Source organism: Salvelinus sp. IW2-2015, linkage group LG11 (genome assembly GCF_002910315.2).
Source record: "Salvelinus sp. IW2-2015 linkage group LG11, ASM291031v2, whole genome shotgun sequence".
Classification (NCBI taxonomy): Eukaryota; Metazoa; Chordata; class Actinopteri; order Salmoniformes; family Salmonidae; genus Salvelinus; species Salvelinus sp. IW2-2015.
The window spans coordinates 2,335,765-2,359,865 of record NC_036851.1 but is presented as its reverse complement, the minus strand read 5'-3'; the positions used below and the strand labels follow the sequence as shown (position 1 = coordinate 2,359,865).

At 44.8% G+C, this 24,101-nt stretch overlaps 1 protein-coding gene and 1 long non-coding RNA gene across 4 annotated transcripts in view; both read left to right on the top strand.

Annotated features, from left to right (window-relative positions):
- Nucleotides 1-24,101, top strand: part of LOC111969658 (mitogen-activated protein kinase kinase kinase 12-like) — an 80,162-nt gene that overhangs the window by 39,268 nt on the left and 16,793 nt on the right. For all 3 annotated transcript variants that reach the window (XM_023995817.2, XM_023995814.2, XM_023995816.2), the window contains 2 exons: nucleotides 5,435-5,593; nucleotides 7,765-7,873. In XM_023995817.2, the coding sequence (XP_023851585.1) occupies nucleotides 5,435-5,593; nucleotides 7,765-7,873 (268 nt within the window). The remainder of the gene's footprint in view (nucleotides 1-5,434; nucleotides 5,594-7,764; nucleotides 7,874-24,101) is intronic.
- LOC139028352 (uncharacterized) lies at nucleotides 8,404-18,915 on the top strand. Its single transcript, XR_011480540.1, has 6 exons — nucleotides 8,404-10,719; nucleotides 11,596-11,762; nucleotides 17,156-17,310; nucleotides 17,407-17,842; nucleotides 18,409-18,611; nucleotides 18,830-18,915. It is a non-coding gene; the product is annotated as an uncharacterized lncRNA (long non-coding RNA).

Below are 24,101 nucleotides of genomic sequence, written 5' to 3'. Positions count from 1 at the left end.
TGGAGTCTCTGACAATTTTTTGGTCTTTCCTCTGACACCGCCTATTATATACGTGCTGGATGGTAGGAAGCTTGGTCCCAGTGATGTACTTGGCCATACGCACTACYCTCTGTAGCGCCTTACAGTCAGATGCCGAGCAGTTGCCATACCAGGCGGTGACGCACCCGGTCAGGATGCTCTCGATGGTGCAGCTGTAGAACTTTTTGAGGATCTGGGGACCCATGCCAAATCTTTTCAGTCTCCTGAGGGGGAAAAGGTGTTGTCGTGCCCTCTTCACGACTGTCTTGGTGTGCTTGGACTATGAAAGTTCGTTGGTGATGTGGACACCAAGGAACTTGAAGCTCTCAACCTGCTTCACTACAGCCCCGTCAATGTTAATGGGGGCCTGTTTGGCCCACCTTTTCCTGTAGTCTATGATCAGCTCCTTTGTCTTGCTCACATTGAGGGAAAGGTTGTTGTCCTGGCACCACACTGCCAGGTCTCTGACATCCTCCCTATAGGCTGTCTCATCATTGTCGGTGACACTGTTGTGTCGTCAGCAAACTTAATGATGGTGTTGGAGTTGTGTTTGGCCACACAGTCATGGGTGAACAGGGAGTACAGGAGGGGATTATGTAGAGGGGCCCCAGTGTTGAGAATCAGCGTGGTAGACGTGTTGGTGCCTACCCTTACCAGCTGGGGGCCATCAGGAMGTCCAGGATCCAGATGCAGAGGGAGGTGTTTAGTCCCATGGTCCTTAGCTTAATGATGAGCTTTATGGGCACTATGGTGTTGAACCCTGAGCTGTTGTCAATGAACAGCATTCTTACATAGGTGTTCCCTTTGTCCAGGTGGGAAAGGGCAGTGTGGAATGCGACTGAGATTGCATCATCTGTGGATCTGTTGGGGCGGTATGTGAATTGGAGTGGGTCCAGGGTATCCGGGAGGATGCTGTTGATGTGAGCCATGACCAGCCTTTCCAAGCACTTCATGGCTAACCGATGTGAGTGCTACGGGGCGGTAATCATTTAGGCAGGTTACCTTCGCTTCCTTGGGCACAGGGACTATGGTGGTCTGCTTGAAACATGTAGGTATTACAGACTCGGTCAGGGAGAGGTTGAAAATGTCAGTGAAGACACTTGCAGTTGGTCCTCGCGTGCTTTGAGTCCACATCCTGGTAATCCGTGATTTGTGAATGTTAACCTGTTTAAAGGTCTTGCTCTCATTGGCTACCGAGAGCGTTATCACACAGTTATCCAAAACAGCTGGTGCTCTCGTGCATGCTCCAGTGTTGCTTGCCTCGACGCGAGCATAAAAGATATTTAGCTCGTCTGGTAGGCTTGTGTCACAAGGCAGCTTGCGTCTGGGTTTCCCTTTGTAATCCGTAATAGTTTTCAAGCTCGGCCACATCTGACGAGCATCAGAGCCGGTGCAGTAGGATTCGATCTTAATCCTGAATTGAYGCTGTGTTTGTTTGATGGTTCGTATGAGGGCATAGCGGGATTTCTTATAAGCGTCCAGATTAGTGTCCCGCTCCTTGAAAGTGGCAGCTCTAGTCTTTAGCTCGATGCGGATGTTGCCTGTAATCCATGGCTTCTGGTTGGGATATGTACGTAAAATCATTGTGATGACGGCGTCATCGATGCACTTATTGATGAAGCCGAAGGCTGAGGYGGTATACTCCTCAATGCCATTGGATGAATCCCGGAACATATTCCAGTCTGTGCTAGCAAAACAGTCCTGTAGCTTAGCATCCGTGTCATCTGACACTTCGGTATTGAGCGAGTCACTGGTGCTTCCTGCTTTAGTTTTTGCTTGTAAGCAGGAATCAGGACCAAATGGAGGGCGGGGAGAGCTGTGTATGCATCTCTGTGTGTGGAGTAAAGGTGGTCTAAMGTTTTTTTTCCCTCTAGTTGCACATGTGACATGCTGGTAGAAATGAGGTWAAATGGATTTAAGTCCCCGGCCACTATGAGCACCGCTTATGGATGAGCATTCTATTGTTTAATTATGGCATTATAGAGTTGATCTTAATCTCTATCCAACAATGTCACCAAGTTTCTCAACCCACAGAACCCCCATAATGCTCTGTGGCACAATCCAAATACAACACACTAGGTTCATTCTCTGATACTAATTCTATGATTGGATGGACAACGTGTCAGTTCTTACTGCAAAATAATCTATTGGTTGAAGTGGTCATAATTATCATGTATGTCTATGGAAGGGGCTGAGGCCTACGAGCCTCCTAGGTTTTGTATTGAAGTCAATGTAGCCAGAGGAGGACAGAAGCTAGCTGTCCTCCTGCTACACCATGGTGCTTCCCCAGACAGTGCTGTTGAAGTTACTGTAGACCTTCATTGCAAAACAGTGTATTTTAATAMATTTTTTGGTGATATTAATATTTTTWGTATAGTTTTATCTAAAAATGATAACTTTAATATTTTATTTTTATGAAATTACTCTGAGCAGGATGGTCCTCCCCTTCCTCCTCTGAGGAGCCTCCACTGATGTACAGTATATGAATAGAAAAGGTGTGTACAGCAGTTGTTATAAAGGATGAGCCTTGACTAGAATACAATATATACAAACAAAGTGGGTAAAACAGTTTGTAAACATTATCAAAGTGACCAGTGTTCAATGACTATGTACATAGGGCTGCAGTCTCTAAGGTGCAGGGTAGAGCACCGGGTGGTAGCCGGCTAGTAACAGTGACTAAGTTCAGGGCAGGGTACTGGGTGGAGGCCAGCTAGTGGTGACTATTTAAAAGTCTGATGGTCTGGAGATAGAAGCTGTTTTTCAGTCTCTCTGTCCCAGCTTTGATGCACCTCTACTGTCTCCGCCTTCTAGATGGTAGCGGGGGGAACAGGCCATGGCTCGTGTCGCTGAGGTCCTTGATGATCTTTATAAAGGCAATTCGTAATCCAATTCCAAACTTGCCTTGAGGCCACAGGTACTGTATGTGATGCCGTAGTCAGATGCGCTTCCAAAGCAACCCCAGAACAGGGAACCCCAGAACAGGGAATCCCAAGCCCCAATAGTGTAAAAACAAACATTTATTTTCCAGACAAAAGGTAATTTCATAGGCTATATCCATCGATGAACAAAGTCAAAGCGATCAGGTTTAAACTGTAAACACAATAGACTCGTAGGAGATGTCTTAGTTGCAAGTTGTAGCGTAGCGGTCAACAAAATGGGAAGGTACCGCCATACTCTTTGGCCTAGTAGACCTATACTGCAAAAAAACTAAATAGGTAAAGGGAAGGGGAACATGAGAAAAAAGGGGTGTGTCCAGGAAAGGCTCTATAATGCTTTTAAGTACCCGTGATAATCATAATAGAAACACATGAGTTCATCAACTATTCTCCATAATTCATAATTAAATATTTATACTTATATTCAATAATATATTTTTTATAAATTGAGCAAAACAATAAATCTAGCACAAATAAAGAAAATGAGAATTTGGCTCCAACAATCTTCTTGGCCTACCTTTGACACCGGGTGCTGTAGATGTCTTGGAGGGCCATCAGTGCCGGTGATGCGTTGGACTGACTGCACCACCCTCTGGAGAGCCCTGCGGTTGCGGACGGTGCAATTGCCGTACCAGGCGGCGATACAGCCCGGCAGGATGCTCTCAATGGTGCATCTGTAGAAGTTTGTGAGRATYTTAGGGGCCAAGCTGAATTTCTTCAGCCTCCTGAGGTTGAAGAGCCGCTGTAGCGCCTTCTTCACCACATTGTCTTCACACTCTCCACTACGAYCCCGTCAATGTGGATGTGGGGCGTGCTCCCTCTGCTGTCTCCTGAAGTCCACGGTCAGTTCCTTCACTTAGTTGACATTGAGGGAGAGATATTTTCCTGTCACCACTCCGCCAAGGCCCTCACCTCCTCCCTGTACGCTGTCTCATCGTTGTTGGTAATCAGGTCTACCGCTGTTGCGTCATCTGATGATTGAGTTGGAGACGTGCGTGGCCACGCAGTCATGGGTGAACAGGGAGTGTAGGAGGAGGCCCAGCATGCACCTTTGTGAGGACCAGCGTATCGGAGGTGTTGTTGCCTACTTTCACCACCTGGGGTCGGCCAGTCAGGAAGTCCAGGACCCAGTTACACAGGGTGGGGTTCAGACCTAGGGCCCCGAGCTTAGTGATGATCTTGGAGGGCACTATGGTGTTGAGGGCTGAGCTGTGGTTGATAAACGGCATTCTTACATGGGTATTCCTSTTGTCCAGATGGGATAGGGCAGTGTGCAGTGTGATGGCGAATGCGTCATCCATGGATCTGTTGGGACGGTATGCAAATTGTAGTGGGTCTAGGGTGCCGGGTAAGGTGGAGGTGATATGATCCTTAACTAGCCTCTCAAAGCACTTCATGATGACAGAAGTGAGTGCTACGGGGCGATAGTCATTTAGTTCAGGAACCTTCGCTTTCTTGGGTAGAGGAACAATGGTGGACATCTTGAAGCAATTGGGACAACAGACTGGGATAAGGAGAGATTGAACTGGTCTGCACATGCTKTGAGAACACGGCTTGGGATGCCGTCTGGGCCRGCAGCCTTGCGAGGGTTAACGCGCTTACATTTCCTACTCACGTCGGCCACGGAGAACGAGAGCTCACAGTCCTCATGAGCGGTGGTGACCTGCATCGGCGGCCAGGGGAGCACAGTACACACATAAACACAGGCCGTCTGACTGACCCCTTTAATACTCAAACAAACATGTACACAGTGTTGTGGTCATTGTGTGTTAATTCAGAGATGAAAACAACATTGGAAAAAGCATGGTGGGTACATAAAAGAGGCTGAAAAACAAACACAAGCAGGGTAGTGATTTGTTGTCTTGTAGAACGTGTGTACTGGAGTGGTTTCAGTCTTTATTGTATAATCATGTATTGCATTTATATAGTGCCTTTCCCCCTACAGTAGGTGCTAAAAGTGCTTTACATAGTAAGGGGGCAAACTTACCTCTTCCATGACCAATGTGTAACATCCATTTAGGGGGATGCATGGAAACCATTTTGTTCAAGAACACTCACCACACATCAGCTGTCATGGTGGAGAAGTGAGGTGTGATATATGCCATTTGGGAATCAGGGGGATGATTTGGTAGCCATGACTGAAAGGGGCCAGATTGGGAATTTGGCTAGGAAACCAAGGTTTAGAACCTTACTCTTACGATAAGTGCCATGAGATTCTTTTTTAAACCACAGGACACCCTTATAACATCTCATCTGAAAGATGGCACCCTAGGCAGGGCAATATCCCCTTCACTATACTGGGATCTCCTTAGACTAGAGGGAAGAGTGCCAGCAGCATCTGGTCTCCCATGCAGGGACTGACCAGGACCAACCCTGCTTAGCTTTAGAGGCAGGCCAGCAGTAGGATGCAGGGTGGTATGGAAAGGTTAGTGTTAAAGATTAGTTGGAGCTCATAGATGTCTCTCTCTCTTTCACTCTAGGTCGTTTGGTGTGGTACTGTGGGAGATGCTGACAGGAGAGGTGCCGTATAAAGACGTGGACTCCTCGGCCATCATCTGGGGAGTGGGCAACAACCGCTTGAACCTGCCCGTCCCAGAGAGCTGCCCAGATGGATTCAAAATACTGCTGCGACAGTGTTGGTGAGATAGAGGAATGGGAGGGAGGTAGAGAGGTGGGAAAGGGGTGGGAGGTAGAGAAATGGACAGATGGATGAAGGGAGGCGTGGAGGAAAGGCCATAAACATGGCAGTAACTGAGGAGGAGATAAACAAGAGCTACAAGAGCAGCTTTCATGAAAAAAACGTATTTTCTTCGAAAACCACATTTTTTTAGGCTTATATATATATAGTAAAACACATCAATTCTGGTCTTCATTGTGACAGTTCATTGCAAAAGTGATATACACTACATGGCCAAAAGTAGGTGGACACCATTTCAAATGAGTGTATTCGGCTATTTCAGCCACACCTGTTGTGTATAAAATCGAGCACACAGCCATGCAATTTCCATAGACAAACACTGGTAGCAGAATGGCCCTTACTGAAGAGCTCAGTGACTTTCAACATGGCATCGTCATAGGATGACACCTTTCCAACAAGTCAGTTCATCAAATTTCTGCCCTGCTACAGCTGCCCCGGTCAACTATAAGTGCTGTTATTGGGAAATGGAAACGGCTAGGAGCAGCAACGGCTCAGCCGCGAAGTGGTAGGCCACACAAGCTCACAGAACGGGACCGTCGAGTGCTGAAACATGTAGCACTTTAAAAATCATCTGTCCTCGGTTGCAACACTCACTACCGAGTTCCAAACTGCCTGTGGAAGCAACGTCAGCACAATACCTGTTCGTCGGGAGCTTCATGAAATGGGTTTACATGGCAGAGCAGCCGCACACAAGCCTAAGATCACCATGCACAAGGCCAAGAGTTGGCTGGAGTGGTGTAAAGCTCGTAGCCATTGGACTCTGGAGCAGTGGAAACGTGTTCTCTGGAGTGATGAAACACGCCATCTGGCAGAGAACACTACCTTCCCCAATGCAAAGTGCCAACTGTAAAGTTTGGTGGGGGATAAATAATGGTCKGGGGCTGCTTATCATGGTTCGGGCTAGGCCCCTTAGTTCCAGTAATGGAAAATCTTAACGCTACAGCATACAATGAGATTCTAGACGATTCTGAGCTTCCTACTTTTTGGCAACAGTTTGGGGAAGGCCCTTTCCTGTTTCAGCATGACAATGCCCCTGTGCATCAAGCGAGGTCCATACAGAAATGGTTTGTCGAGATCGGTGTGTAAGAACTTGACTGGCCTGCACGGAGCCCTGACCTTTGGGATGAATTGGAACGCCAACTGCGAGCCAGGCCTAATCACCCAACATCAGTGCCCGACCTCACTAATGCTCTTGTGGCTGAATGGAAACAAGTCCCTGCAGCAATGTTGCAACATCTAGTGGAAAGCCTTCCCAGAAGAGTGGAGGCTGTTATAGCAGCAAAGGGGGGACCAACTMCAAATTAATGCCCATGATTTTGGAATGAGATGTTCGACGAGCAGGTGTCCACATACTTTTTTTGGTCTTTTAGTTGTCAATCTAGCTCTTTTTGCCCACAGCGGTTCAACTCTACTATTGAAATGCTGATGTAGAGGCACCTCTACGTCTGTGGTCTCCAACAAGTCGATCGCAAGCTACCTGCTTTTTAAATATTTCATTTATAATATTCCTCCGATGCCTACACACATCTAATTCTGAAAGTGAAAGCATACCTGTGAGATGGGTGGTAGTAGTTGTAGGTTGTTATACAGTACCCAAGACCAATCTGTGAGTAATTTGATCATTGGGATAAAAGCTACTGCGTAAATACTGCAATGCGGGTTGGATTGAAATGAGCGCCTAATCTTCATTTTCACAGTGACGATAGCACTTTTCTTCCCAAAACAATACCGAGACCACAATAAAAAATGTTTTAACTGCATGGGGGATTCGAACTGGCAGGTGGCAATTAATGTCAGGAACTCGGCATATTACCACTGTGAGAGAACTATCCAGAGCCATATTTACTTGCGATGCACACCATTTTATTATCTGAGCATGCCAGTGGACTTCTGGTAAGTATGCTAGTGAGAAATTGTTGGGATCAGGTATAACTACATTTACCCACCCCCAAAATTAGTATTTATGAGCAATTCTCCCCACCCACAACTTCTCACCTGAATGCATTTTATTTTTTTGAAGGGGTTGGACAAAGGCTGAAATTGGAGTTGAGAGTTACCCTTTAAAAGGTAGAAGTAGACATGTTCTAATGTTGTTGTTTTTCCTGCTCCCAGGAGCTGTAAGCCCAGGAACAGACCTTCTTTCCGTCAGATCCTCCTACATCTGGATATCGCTTCAGCTGACCTGCTGTCTACCCCACAGGAGACATACTTCAAATCTCAGGTAAAGTAGAGCCCAGTAGAGTACAGTAGATTACTGCTCTCTAACCCTGACCCCACAAGAGACGTACTTAAAATAACACTAGAATGGACATTTGCATGCCGGCAACATTACTACAGGACGGCCATTTAGAAATTAAACTTTCATTGTACAGTTGAGTAATTTCGAATTTTGTCCACAAATGTACCCACATTTCCATTATATGTCAATAGTTTATGATTAGTGAATTCCATAATATAATTATTTTGTTAGACATGTTTCACTATTATCTGAAATTGTATTTTTTCAAAGCCATTTGAGCTGTCGTGATAGCTGTTAGAGGAAAGTGCTGCTAGGCAACCCCCTGGACTTGGCCGGGGAGGCCCTGGCCAAAGCCAATGTGAAAGACTTGCTAGCAAACTTTTGTGCCTTCGGAATGTATTCGGACCCATTGACTTTTTCCACATTTTGTTACAGCCTTATTCTAAAATTGATAAACATTTAAAAAATCCCCAGCAATCTACACACAATACCCCATAACGACAAAGCGAAAACAGGTTTTTAGACATTTTTGCAAATGTAAAAATAAAAAACATAAAATACCTTATTTGCGTAACTATTCAAACCTTTTGCTATGAGACTCGAAATTGAGCTCAGGTGCATCCTGTTTCCATTGATCATCCTTGAGATGTTTCTACAACTTGATTGGAGTCCACCTGTGGTAAATTCAATTGATTGGACATGATTTGGAAAGGCACACACCTGTCTATATATGGTCCCACAGTTGACAGTGCATCTCAGAGCAAAAACCAAGCCATGAAGTCGAAGGAATTGTCCTTAGAGCTACAAGACAGGATTGTGTCGAGGCCCAGATGTTTCTGCAGCATTGAAGGTCCCCAAGAACACAGTGGCCTCCATCATTCTTAAATGGAAGAAGTTTGGAACCACTAAGACTCTTCCTAGAGCTGGCCGCCTAGCCAAACTGAGCAATCGGGGGAGAAGGGCCTTGGTCAGGGAGGTGACCAAGAACCCGATGGTCACTCTGACAGAGCTCCAAAGTTTCTCTGTCAAGATGGGAGAGCCTTCCAGAAGTAAGGCCATCTCTGCAGCACTCCACCAATCAGACCTTTATGGTGGAGTGGGCAAATTGAAGCCACTCCTCAGGAAAAGGCACATGACAGCCCGCTTGGAGTTTGCCAAAAGGTACCTAAAGGACTCTCAGAAACACAATTCTCTGGTTTGATAAACCAAGATTGAACTCTTTAGGCATGAATGCCAAGCATCACGTCTGGAGGAAACCTGGCACCACCCCTACAGTGAATCATGGTGGTGGCAGCATCATGCTGTGGGGATGTTTTTCAGCGTCAGGGACTGGGAGACTAGTCAGGATCAAGGCAAATATGAACGGAGCAAAGTGTAGAGATCCTTAATGAAAATCTGCTCCAGAGCGCTTAGAACCTCAGACTGGGGCTAAGTTTCACCTTCCAACAGGACAACGGCCCTAAGCACACAGCCAAAACGACGCAGGAGTGGCTTCGGGACAAGTCTCTGAATGTCCTTGAGTGGCCCAGCCAGAGCCCGGACTTGAACTCGATCGAACATCTCTGGAGAGACCAGAAAATAGCTGTGCAGCAACACTCCCCATCCAACCTGACAAAGCTTGAGAGGATCTGCAGAGAAGAATGGGAATGTGCCAAGCTTGAGTGTCATACCTAAGAAGACTCGAGGCTGTAATCCCTGCCAAAGGTGCTTCAACGAAGTACTGAGTAAAGGGTCTGAATACTTATGTAAATGTGATTTAAGTTTTTTATTTGTAATAAAGTAGCAAACATTTCTAAAATACTGTTTTTGCTTTGTCGTTATGGGTTATTGTGTGTAGATTGATGAAAACAAACTATTTAATCAATTTTAGAATAAGGCTGCAACCTAACAAAATGTGGAAAAAGTCAATGGGTCTGAATATTTTCCGAAGGCACTTTACTAAATAAATACTGCACTCTGACCCACAAAACTTATTTTCTAGATTCATGTAGTTGTATTGGCAAGTAATTCAAGTTCTGAAACAACTTATTAATTCTTTAAAATGCCCATGCGAGTAGAAATCCAATTTTTAGAGCTGAAAGACAATGGCCAGAGCTTACACATGATGTTGCACGATTTAAATCAATAAGTCACCCTTTTAGTCAACATATGATATATTTGGGCTTGAAGTGACAAATCCGAACTGCCCACTCAATGTTGTGTTTTCCTATGAGATGAAGTACAAATAATTTTTTGCCTACGTTTTGGTTCAGGGCTGGGTTTTATTTAAATGTTACCACTCACAAGCATGGCCTGAATTTTTTAAATATTTATTAGAAACACATGCAAAGTTATTCCTCTTCGCGACTGAGCCAAACATCCTTTCGACGTCCACTTGCTATTGCTGCTGTTTTAAACCGCTACTTTGCACTCTATATCTATATATCAATCTGTCTATTTGTCTAAATCCATTTGTCTGTTTGTAGCTTTGTCCAAGTTTATCTGTCTCACTTCTGTATCTCTTTGTCTTTTTGTAGCTTTATACGTGTGTCTGTCTGTCCATTTGTGCAATGCCCCGCGGGTACGGTGCGTGCAGGGTTGCTGGTTGAAACATCAAAGACTGGAGTTTGTATGAGTTGCCCTCTCGATGTCTCCATCCTCATGTTTACTGCCAGTGGATGACTTTCCTCAGCTTTGAAGAGTCGTAAGAAACTGTACGTGTGTCAGTCTGCAATGTGTATATCACCCGGGAGTCCTTTTTTAATTACTTGCCGGTGGAGCTGGGCTTTCAAATGAGGCTTTGACTCAATGAAGATGCTTTTCCAACCATCTACCCGGACGGCGAGACTGTAAGTAAAAGAGAGCTTCTCAGCTAGCTAGTTATCTGATCAAATGTAAATTATAAACGTGCCCCTTCTACAATAGTTAGCTACATCATTACATGAAATGCTTATGCAATAAACTAGCTAGCTAACGACGTTAGCTTAGCTGTGATAAATGTATGATATCAAAACATCCGAATGAAGTGAGGTCAGTTCAAGATAGCTAGCTAGCCACCAAACTATTTGGTTCAGGACAAAATGTATCCAAAACTTTCTAGGTTACAATGTACATATATTTACGGGTTTCTAGCAGAAGAGAGATTGCTCCCAGACAGACCCGCCACAGGCTTGTAATTTCTAGCATCCCCACAAAGGAGGAGCAAGGTCGAGTTTATGACGCTCAAGTAGAACCTACAGTGGTGCTCATAATAACACAATCAACAAGAATAATTAGCTAGTTGGCTTGGCTATTCCCTTTGCCTCTCCCCACCTATTCAGATGTAATGTTACCTCATGTTACTGTTGCTAATGACATAGTTGACATTCAGATGACTTCAAATACAGGCTTACTGGGTAAATCCGCAGCTCAATTGAGAAGCATCTCTAAGAAACAATACCAATACAAATCGCTATCTGAGGTAAGGTTCAGAGGAGCTGCGGAGAGTGTGAGAGGGACAGGCTGCACTTGGGTGGGGAAGGGGTTTGGGGGCAGACAGTTTGACTGGACTTGCCAATGGGAATGAGATAATGACTGCCTACTTTATGTAGCCTACAGTTCACTAGATTATCAAACGTGTCATTTTGCCTGTTTATCACAACAAAGAGTTGCATGTGGATGGTACGCCATGATAGGAGTATCACAGAGACGCCAAAACATCAGTTGTCTTTCTGCATAATCTACAGCCGCCCAGTTCCAGCCAAAACACAAGAGCGTGTCTTCAAATACAGCAACACTGGTGCGCATGCCTGAAACCTCAGCTCCTTGCAGTCCTCAGCTCCTTGGACTATTCCAACGATGACTCCAGTTGTCACCCTGATGACGACACAAACACCATCTGCGATGGCGAACTGTAAGATGACACTGTAGTGAGCTTGTAATGTTATTTTATGACTAAATGTGTTGTAGACTAATGTAGACAGTGAAAAAAAGTGTACCTCATACCGGCAATTACAGAGTCCTTAACACACCTGTTCACATGTTGAGGAATTACATTGTGTACGACGACTGTGTGCTGCAGCTTTTCCACTCCTGTCTGGTTTGCAGCGGTTCAAAGGCATACTGATCTCCATTGTCCAGATATGCCCTCACTGCGACCACATCAAGACGTGGAAGAGTCAGCCATACAGTGTATTCGGAAAGTATTCAGACCCTTTTCCTTATCCCACATTTTGTTACATTACAGCCTTATTCTAAAATATATATATTTTTAAAAAATCCTCATCAATCTACACACAATACCCAATAATGTCAAAGTGACATCAGGTTTTTAGTCAATTTTACACATTTATTAAAAATAAAAAACAGAAATACCTTATTTTGTTATGAGACTCGAAATTGAGCTCAGGTGCATCCTGTTTCTATTGATCATCCTTGAGATGTTTCTACAACTTGTTTGGTATCCACCTGTGGTAAATTCAATTGATTGGACATGATTTGGAAAGGCACACCTGTCTATATAAGGTCCCACAGTGACAGTGCATGTCAGAGCAAAAACCAAGCCATGAGGTTGAAGGAATTGTCAATTGAACTCCGAGACAGGATTGTGTTGAGGCACAGATCTGAGAAAGGACACCAGAAAATGTCTGCAGCATTGAAGGTCCCGAAGAACACAGTGGCGTCCATCGTTCTTAAATGGAAGAAGTTTGGAACCACCAAGACTCTTCCTAGAGCTAGCCGCCCGACCAAACTAAGCAATATGGGGAGAAGGGCCTTGGTCAGGGAGGTGACCAAGAACCCGATGGTCACTCTGACAGAGCTCCAGAGTTCCTCTGTGGAGATGGGAGAACCTCCCAGAAGGACAACCATCTCTGCAGCACTCCACCAATCAGGCTTTTATGGTAGAGTGGCCAGACGGATGCCACTCCTCAGTAAAAGGCATATGGCAGCTTGCTTGGAGTTTGCCAAAAGGCACCTAAAGGACTCTCAGACCATGAGAAACAAGATTCTCTGACCTGATGAAACCAAGATTGAACTCTTTGGCATGAATGCCAAGCATCACGTCTGGAGGAAACCTGGCACCACCCCTACAGTGAATCATGGTGGTGGCAGCATCATGCTGTGGGGATGTTTTTCAGCGGCAGGGCCTGGGAGACTAGTCAGGATCGAGGAAAAGATGAACGGCGCAAAGTACAGAGAGATCCTTGATGAAAAGTACTCAGGACGTCAGAATGTGGCGAAGGTTCACCTTCCAACAGGACAACAACCCTAAGCACACAGCCAAAACGACGCAGCAGTGGATTCAGGACAAGTCTCTGAATGTACAGGAGTGGCCCAGCTAAAGCCCGGACTTGAACTCGATCGAACATCTCTGGAGAGACCTGAAAATAGCTGTGCAGCGACACTCCCCGTCCAATCTGACCGACCTTGAGAGGATCTGCAGAGAAGAATGAGAGAATGCTCTTGGGAAGGAGAGAAACTGATGTGGTGAGGTGCTGGGGGAGGTCCATAATCAACCACCTGTACTGGTTAGGAAATTGTGGCAGTGGACATCGGTAGCTAACCATGTCCAGGAGAGCATTGTGGCTCAGTTGGCAGAGCATGGTACTTGCAACGACAGTGTTGTGGGTTCGATTCCCACAGAGGACCAGTTCAAATATGTATACACTCACTACTGTAAGTCGCTCTGAATAAGAGTGTCTGCTAAATGACTGAAATGTACAGTGGCTTGCGAAAGTATTCAACCCCCTTGGCATTTTTCCTATTTTGTAGCCTTACAACCTGGAATTAAAATAGATTTTTGGGGGGTTTGTATCATTTGATTTACACAACATGCCTACCACTTTGAAGATTCAACATATTTTTCATTGTGAAACAAACAAGAAACAAGACAAACAGAACTTGAGCGTGCATAACTATTCACCCCCTCAAAGTCAATACTTTGTAGAGCCACCTTTTGCAGCAATTACAGCTGCAAGTATCTTGGGGTATGTCTCTATAAGCTTGGCACATCTAGCCACTGGGTTTTTGCCCATTCTTCAAGGCAAAACTGCTTCAGCTCCTTCAAGTTGGATGGGTTCCGCTGGTGTACAGCAATCTTTAAGTCATACAACAGATTCTCAATTGGATTGAGGGCTGGGCTTTGACTAGGCCATTCATTTAAACGTTTCCCCTTAAACCACTCAAGTGTTACTTTAGCAGTATCCTGAAGGTCATTGTCCTGCTGGAAGGTGAACCTCCGTCTCAAATCTCTAGAAGACTAAAACAAGTTTCCCTCAAGAATTTCCCTGTTTTTAGCGCATCCATCATTCCTTCAATTCTGACCAGTTTTCCAGTCCCTGCTGATGAAAAACACCCCCACAGCATGATGCTGCCACCACCATGCTTCACTGTGGGGATGGTATTCTCGGGGTGATGAGAGGTGTTGGGTTTGCACCAGACATAGCGTTTTCCTTGATGGCCAAAAATCTAAATTATAGTCTCATCTGACCAGAGTACTTTCTTCCATATATTTGGGGAGTCTCCCACATGCCTTTTGGCGAACACCAAACGTTTTTACTTATTTTTGTCTTTAAGCAATGGCTTTTTTCTGGCCACTCTTCCGTAAAGCCCAGCTCTGCAGGCTTAAAGTAGTCCTATGGACAGATACTCCAATCTCCGCTGTGGAGCATTGCAGCTCCTTCAGGGTTATCTTTGGTCTCTTTGTTGCCTCTCTGATTAATACCCTCCTTGCCTGGTCCGTGAGTTTTGGTGGGCGGCCCTCTCTTGGCAGGTTTGTTGTTTAATATTGGATTTAATGGTGCTCCGTGGGATGTTCAAAGTTTCAGATATTTTTTTATAACCCAACCCTGATCTGTACTTCTCCACAACTTTGTCTGACCTGTTTGGAGAGCTCCTTGGTCTTCATGATGCCGCTTGCTTGGTGGTGCCCCTTGCTTAGTGGTGTTGCAGATGCTGTGGCCTTTCAGAACAGGTGTACACAGTTGAATTTGGAAGTTTACATACACTTAGGTTAGAGTCATTAAAACTCATTTTTAATCAAATTTCTTGTTAAAAAACTATAGTTTTGGCAAGTCGGTTAGGACATCTACTGTGTGCATGACACAAGTAATTTTTCCAACAATTGTTTACAGATAGATTATTTCACTTTATAATTCACTGTATCACAATTCCAGTGGGTCAGAACTTTACATACACTAAGTTGACTGTGTCTTTAAACAGCTTGGAAAATTCCAGAAAATGTCATGGCTTTAGAAGCTTCTGATAGGCTAATTGACATCATTTTAGTCAATTGGAGGTGTACCTTAGGATGTATTTCAAGGCCTACCTTCAAACTCAGTGCCTCTTTGCTTGACATCATGGGAAAATCCCAAGAAATTAGCCAAGACCTCAGAAAAAAATTGTACACCTCCACAAGTCTGGTTCATCCTTGGGAGCAATTTTCAAATATCTGAAGGTACCACGTTCATCTGTACAAACAATAGTACGCAAGTATAAACACCATGGGACCACGCAGCCATCATACCGCTCAGGAAAGAGACGCGTTCTCTCTCCTAGAGATGAACGTACTTTGGTGTGAAAAGTGCAAATCAATCCCAGAACAACAGCAAAGGACCTTGTGAAGAAGCTGGAGGAAACAGGTACAAAAGTATCTATATCCACAGTAAAATGAGTCCTATGTCGACAAAACCTGAAAGGCCGCTTGGCAAGGAAGAAGCCACTGCTCCAAAACCGCAATAAAAAAGCCAGACTACGGTTTGCAACTGGACATGGGGACAAAGATCGTACTTTTTGGAGAAATGTCCTCTGGTCAGATGAAACAAAAATGGAACTGTTTGGCCATAATGACCATCGTTATGTTTGGAGGAAAAAGGGGGAGGCTTGCAAGCTGAAGAACAGCATCCCAATCGTGAAGCTCGGGGGTGGCAGCATCATGTTGTGGGGGTTCTTTGCTGCAGGAGGGACTGGTGCACTTCACAAAATAGATGGCATCATGAGGCAGGAAAATGTGTGGTTATATTGAAGCAAAATCAAGACATCAGTCAGGAAGTTAAAGCTTGGTCGCAAATGGGTCTTCCAAATGGACAATGACCCCACGCATGCTTCCAAAGTTGTGGCAAAATGGCTTAAGGACAACAAATTCAAGGTATTAGAGTGGCCATCACAAAGCCCTGACCTCAATCCTATCGAAAATTTGTGGGCAGAACTGAAAAAGTGTGTCTGAGCAATTGAGGCCTACAAACCTGACTCATTTACACCAGCTCTGTCAGGAGGAATGGGCCAAAATTCACCCAATTTATTGTGGGAAGCTTGTGGAAGGCTACCCAAAATGTTTGACCCAAGTTAAACAATTTAAGGGCAATGCTACCAAATACTAATTGAGTGTATGTAAACTTCTGACCCACTGGGAATGTGATTGAAGATATAAAAGCTGAAATTAAATAATTCTCTCTACTATTATTCTGACATTTCACATTCTTAAAATAAAGTGGTAATCCTAACTGACCTAAGGAAGGCAATGTTTACTAGGATTAAACGTCAGGAATTGTGAAAAAGTGAGTTTAAATGTATTTGGCTAAGGCGTTTGTAAACTTCCGACTTCAACTGTATATACTGAGATCATGTGACAGATCATGTGATTCTTAGATTGCGCTCAGGTGGACTTTATTTAACAAATTATGTGACTTCTGAAGGTAATTGGCTGCACCAGATCTTATTTTGGGGCTTCATAGCAAAGGGTTGAATACATATGTACGCACCACTTATTTTTTTCGTTTCACTTCACCAATTTTTACTTTTTTTGTGTATGTCCATTAGATGAAATCCAAATAAAAATACATTTAAATTACAGGTTGTAATGCATTAAAATATGAAAAACTTCAAGGGGAATGAATACTTTTGCAAGACACTGTAAATGTAAAATGTCCACAGTCATGCCGACAACTACCTTTTCCCAAACTGCCTGCACCAACTACTTACAGGCACAGAGGTCAAGGAGTGGCCCAAAACAAATATGTGCGAAAGTTGATGATCCCTCTATTTGTGTACCTTTGTGTTTATCAGAGTTACAACTACTCTATTCAACAGGCACCAAGGTATGTGAAAAGCCTGCTGAAAGATGTGGGTAAAGTCAGACCCATGTACCAGACATGTTCCAAAATAGGCTACCATTGCATGGTCCTAAAGTTTGCCTCAAATAATCCGGTGTTTTCCTTTCCTGGGATGTTATGAAGGTATGCACAAATCAATTGAATGTTTATACATACTTGTGATGTTCACTCACCTGTCTGACATGCTCTCTTACAGACTTCTTCTGGCAGCCATGCACCACAACAAGACTGCAGACAGGCTTCAGGCAACCACCGCAGCCCGAGAACCCAGGTTCAAGATTCGGTTCCCTAAGTGGAAGAAAGGAGACTACTCCATCCAAGTCTTGAAACCTAATAACTTACCTACGTATGGTAAGTTATTCCCCTCCAGACACACAGTTGGTTAGCTTAAGCAACAGTGATTACTCACATTTTGTAATTGCCTGTATAAGTAATTTATTTTTCTAGGCTACGTCGACATACTCCTGGAGCTACTGTTCCAGGATGTTGTGGGAGATCCAGGGCCATACTAACAGCTGCCGGAAAGCGTGACTATCCTAGCCCCGCTCTGCTCCGAATACGGCCAACCAGAGAAGAGTGACGCCGTGTCCAAACACCTCTCTGGAGAATGCTTGAGTATCTGTCCAGAAGTTAAACATTGGTCTATGATAGATATAAGAACTGTTTGTATACAGCCATGGCAGACAGATATAACTGTTCAACTGCTTACCACACTTCACATCTACCTTTGTCTTTCTCGTCTGCTACGAGGAAGCAGCAATGTGTGGTGACCTGAGACGGGATGAGACAGCAGTTGCACCAGTTAATGTGTTCCTACCGACTTACACTGGATTACGGCGTCCAGAATGTAGTCTACACATTCATTCAAGTATAGTGAAGGAAGGTACATTACCGTTAAAAAGTTTGGAGTCACTTAAAAATTTTGTTGTTTTTGAAAGAAAAGCACATTTTTTGTCCATTAAAATAACATCAAATTGATCAGAAATACAGTGTAGACATTGTTAATGTTGTAAATGACTATTGTAGCTGGAAACGGCAGATTCTTTAATGGAATATCTACATAGGCGTACAGAGGCCCATTATCAGCAACCATCAGTCCTGTGTTCCAATGGCACGTTGTGTTAGCTAATCCAAGTTTATCATTTTAAAAGGCTAATTGATCATTAGAAAACCCTTTTGCAATTATGTTAGCACAGCTGAAAACTGTTGTTCTGATTAAAGAAGCAATAAAACTGGCCTTTAGACTAGTTGAGTATGTGGAGCATCAGCATTTGTGGGGTTTGATTACAGGCTCAAAATGGCTAGAAACAAGGAACTTTCTTCTGAAATTCCTCAGTCTATTCTTCTTCTGAGAAATGAAGGCAACCATCACCAAATGAAGGCAACCATGCGAGAAATTGCCAAGAAACTGAAGACCTCGTACAACGCTGTGTACTTCTCCCTTCACAGAACAGAGCACTCTGGCTCTAACCAGAATAGAAAGAGGAGTGGGAGGCCCTGGTGCCCAACTGAGCAAGAGGACAAGTACATTAGAGTGTCTAGTTTGAGAAACAGACGCCTCACAAGTACTCAACTGGCAGCTTCATTAAATAGTACCTGCAAAACACCAGTCTCAATGTCAACAGTGAAGAGGCGACTCCGGGATGCTGAAGGTAAGTCACGGAATCCTATCACTAAGATTTGTTGATGTTGGATTTGGAGCCATAACATAATGGGCTGAGTAATATCAACACATCATTTCTGCCATAAATCTTCTACTGACATCACATCATGATTTGTACAAAAGTTAAATTACATAGATCTCAAGTTAGGATTCCACCTACAATAACTTCAATGAACTAACTCTACATTTGTGTCATATGTTTTACAGGACTGCTGTGCTGCATGAGACCAGATGGACAGAGGCTGAGGCAGTGGTTGTAATTGCAATAAATACAGTTTTTTTTAAATAGTTATATCCTTCAAATAAAGTAAAGATGTTTACACAATTTGACTCACTAAATAATTCTAATGGGGTTAGTTTTAAGCCAGTGTACGTGGGATCGGGGAACCTGGTCTGCACACGCTGGGATTACCAAGTGGACATTTGTTCTTAGGTACCCATGACACTAATGCACAGCAACTTTCTGCCAACGATTTGCCTACCTTTCAGAACCTGTTATCACAATTGCAAACTAAGGGCTCGATTCAACCAGATCCGCTTTAGCCAACATCTGCAGAGAGTTGTTTTAACGGTGTCAGGGTAGAACTGCGTTAGAGCTGTCAAATCCTCAAGTGGCTCCCGGCATTATACCTAAAGTGGACATTGCCATTGGCTGCTCCGAGTCGCATTAACAGAATCCCATGCAGCCTTGTGTACAAGTTCGAACACTGGAATATAAAATGTGCTCTACACCTCGATTAGGATCAGAGATCCTAATTTCCTTTAATGATTTTTCTATTTGAGCGTAATTATTTCTATATAGCCCACACTTTCTCATTCTGAACTTCTGACTGGAGTAGGGCGTGTGTGGCTTCGTGACAATGATCGCAAGAGCAGCTGCTCACCGATTTGACCAATGCAGTTCCACCTCTGACACCAACAAAGCATCCGCCAAAACGTATGAGTGTCTGCTATCGCCGGTTAATGCTTGATCTGATTGAAAACTTTTAAATTGATTCAAAGTTATTCCAATCTACAGAAAGCCTACAGGTGTATTCTAGTCCACTATTATTTTCCTCAGGGTTAGATTTCCCGATTGACTCGGGGTTAATTGATATTTCAGTTATTAAAGGGATGTCCTGTCTCCCTATAATTAGAAGCCTTCCTGTGCGCCAACATAGCATACTTTGCATTTACCTACCCACTTATTTCAGCATCCATGTCCCCATGTTCTTGCCTGTAAGCATTGCATACAGCCTGCAGGGCATATATTAAGGCATATAGGGCAAAACCTGGGTGGTCAGTAGCATGCCACCAACACGTTTTTGCACTTTGCCATCACCTGTAAAGTGCATACATACACCACAGAGATCCTATTAAATTACATTCCTAATCCTATGGCATACACTTTCTGCTACAGGACAACCATTGCTATTCTTTTGTAGAATAACTATGTAGTGTAGGTGCATGAACAGTTCGCTCAAAGATTATTATAAACCCTTTACCCTTTCATCTGTGTTATGTGATGGTAGCTATATCATTGAAAATAGGTTTCTTGTGTGAACAACAAAGGGCTCATAACAACCACTATATGTCATTTTGTGTCTTTCAGTCATTTTTCCTTGCATGATTGATGACTATGTACTGAGAATGAAATGCAATCAGCAACATAAGCTTCCTCTACCTCTCTGCAGCACAGATTTTCACTGGCAGTGGACACAAGAACACCCATTTAGAGATAACATTAGATGGCAAAGTTTTCCCTAAATGCTTATGACAAACCATCTCCAGAACCAGCCATAGCCAGTGTTATGGTTAATCTTTTGAACACTAGCCTTAGCCTAAATATGGAATGTGTTTTTGTTTATTGTTGCCTAGGTCATCACTAGAGCATCATGGGTAGGTCACAGTCACTCGGAGGTATCTGGATGTACCTGTACCGCCACAGAGATTCTAAAGTTAGAGGTGCTTATTACACTTGCGAAACAGACCAAGCAGACAACGCCGGGGTTTTGAGTTTGACAAGTCAATGAGAGAAGTGAAAAATTCTTCCTTGGTTGTTAATTTTCTTGAAATCTAAATGTACAACCTAGAGTTGAGCCAATGTCTAAAATAGTTGAACATGTTATTACTCCAACCTTGTGACAGTGACAAAAGCTACTTTATATTGAAGGGGTGCCTTTGATTTGACAGTCTGCACATTCGCAGTTCGGTGCGAGGTGAATGTTAGACCCGAAGGCATGTTTCTGTGTTGTAGCTTACCTAGCCAACATTGCCTGGCAACGCCTACAAGCGTGATCAGGGATTTCTATTGGAGAAGCAGTTTCTGCCTATCTTCATACTGTGCTGTCTTTGGTACCGCTGTATCACAGATAGAACAAGGAGCATATTTGGCTGTATGCTAGCTAGCTGTATGTGAATAAACCACCAGACTTCGGCAAGTAAAGTTACGTGTGTTTATCTTTATGCACATCTACATGGTGTCAAAAGCTAAAATCGACCAGCTAATACTTCTTGCTTCTGTCACAAGAAAAATATACTGAAGAAAAATATAAACGCAACATGTCAAGTGTTGGTCCCATGTTTCATGAGCTGAATTTTTTCCCCCCAGAAATGTTCCATAAGCACAAAAAGCGTATTCCTCTCAAATTTTGTGCTGGGGACAATTAAAGGCCACTCTAAAATATGAAGTTTTGTCACACGACACAATGCACAGAAGTGTCACAAGTCTGAGTGAGCGGGCAATTGACATGCTGACGGCAGGAATGTCCACCAGATACAAGCTGCCTCCAATGTCATTTTAGACATTTTGGCAGGAAGTGCAACCGGACTCACAACCGCAGACCACGTGTAAACACGCCAGCTCAGGACCTCCACATCCGGGTTCTTCACCTGTGGGATCGTCTGAGACCAGCTACCGGACAGCTGATGAAACTATTGGTTTGCACAACTGAAGAATTTCTGCACAAACTGTTAGAAACCGTCTCAGGGAAGCTCATCTGCGTGCTTGTCATCCTCACCAGGGTCTTGACCTGACTGCAGTTCGGCAGTTATATCTGGTGGTCTGAGAGACTTTAGGTGCCTTTTGGCAAACTCCAAGCAGGCTGTCATGTGCCTTTACTGAGGAGTTGCTTCTGTCTAGCCACTCTACCCTAAAGGCCTGATTGGTGTAGTGCTGCAGAGATGGTTGTCCTTCTGGAAGATTATCCCATCTCCACAGAGGAACCCTAGAGCTCTGTCAGAGTGACCATCGGGTTCTTGGTCACCTCCCTGACCAAGGCCCTTCTCCCCCGATTGCTCAGTTTGGCCTGGCGGCCAGCTCTAGGAAGATCTTGGTCATTCCAAACTTCTTCCATTTAAGAATGATGGAGGTCACTGTGTTCATGGGGTCCTTCAATGCTGCAGTCATTTTTCACTACCCTTCCCCAGATCTCTGCCTCGACACAATCCTGTCTCGGAGCTCTACGGACAAAACTTTCGACCTCATGTCTTGGTATTTGCTCTGACATTCACTGTTAACTGTTAAAACTTATATAGACAGGTGTGTGCCTTTCCAAATCTTGTCCAATCAATTGAATTTACCACACGTGGACCTTCAATCAAGCTGCAGAAACATCAAGGATGGTCAATGGAAACAGGATTCACCTGATCTCAATTATTCTCATAGCAAAGGGTGTCATGGCCGTTGTAAGGAGGAGACCAAGGCGCAGCGTGGTAGGCGTACATTCTTATTTATTTTAACGAATGAACACTGAACAAACTAACAAAATAACAAAACGAAACCGTGAGCTATATGGATAGTGCAGACAGGCAACTAAACATAGAACAAGAACCCACAAACATCACAGGGAAAATGGCTACCTAAAATTGATCCCCAATCAGAGACAACGATAAACAGCTGCCTCTGATTGGGAACCATATCAGGCCACCATAGACATACAAAAACCCTAGACCTACAACAACCCTTGACATACAAAAACCCTAGACAATACAAAAACCCTAGACAATACAAAAACTAACGTACCCACCCTAGTCACACCCGACCTAACCAAAATATAAAGAAAACAGAGATATCTCAGGTCAGGCGTGACAGTACCCCCCCCCCCCCCCCCCCCCCCCCCCAAAGGTGCGGACTCCCGGCCGCAAACCTGAACCTATAGGGAAGGGTCCGGGTGGGCATCTACCCTCGGTGGCGGCTCCGGTTCTGGACGCAGCCCCCCCTCTTTACCCTGTTCCCTCCACCTTTGTAGAACCGGACAGCGGATCATCGCCGGAGACCCCGGACTGGGACCGTCGCCGGAGACCCCGGACTGGGGATCGTCGCCCGAGACTCCGGACTGTGAAACATCGCCGGAAGCTCTGGATCGGGTACTGTCGCCGGAAGCTCTGGACTGGGTACTGTCGCCGGAAGCTCTGGACTGGGTACTGTCGCCGGAAGCTCTGGACTGGGTACTGTCGCCGGAAGCTCTGGACTATGGAAGCGCACTGGAAGTCTGATGCGTGGTGCCGGAACTGGTGGTACCGGGCTGAGGACACGCACCTCAGGGCGAGTGCGGGGAAGAGGCACAGGCCGTACTGGACTGTGGAAGCGCACTGGAGGCCTGATGCGTGGTGCCGGAACTGGTGGTACCGGGCTGAGGACACGCACCTCAGGGTGAGTGCGGGGAGGGCACAGGCGTACTGGACTGTGGAAGCGCACTGGAGGTCTGATGCGTGGTGCCGGAACTGGTGGTACCGGGCTGGGGACATGCGCCTCAGGGCGAGTGCGGAGAGGAGGCACAGGACGTACTGGACTGTGGAGGCGCACTGGAGATCTAGAGCGTATAGCTGGCATAATGCGTCCTGGCTGGATGCTCACTTGAGCCGGCAAGTGCGAAAGCTGGAAATAGAGAGCACCGGGCTATGAATGCAAACTGGAGACACCGTGCGCATCACTGTGTAACACGATGTCTTACCAGTCACACGCTCCCCAGCACGCCTGCTCTGCAGCGCTCTCCATCTTGCGTCGAACTCCTCATCCGACTCCCTGACTGGCTCTATGTGCCTCCCCCAAAATCTTCTTGGGGTTTCTGTGGCCTACCTCGTTGGTATTTCTCTTCGTAATATCGCCGTTCCGCTTTTGCTGCCTCTTTTTTCCTTCGGAAGGCGATACTCCCCAGCCTGCGTCCAGGGTCCTGCTCCGTCCAATGTCTCCTCCCAGGTCATTCCTCCTGAACACGCTGCTTGGTCCTTTTGGTGGTGGGTTCTTCTGTCACGGCCGTTGTAAGGAGGAGACCAAGGCGCAGCGTGGTAGGCGTACATTCTTATTTATTTTAACGAATGAACACTGAACAAACTAACAAAATAACAAAACGAACCGTGAAGCTATATGGATAGTGCAGACAGGCAACTAAACATAGAACAAGAACCCACAAACAYCACAGGGRAAATGGCTACCTAAATATGATCCCCAATCAGAGACAACGATAAACAGCTGCCTCTGATTGGGAACCATATCAGG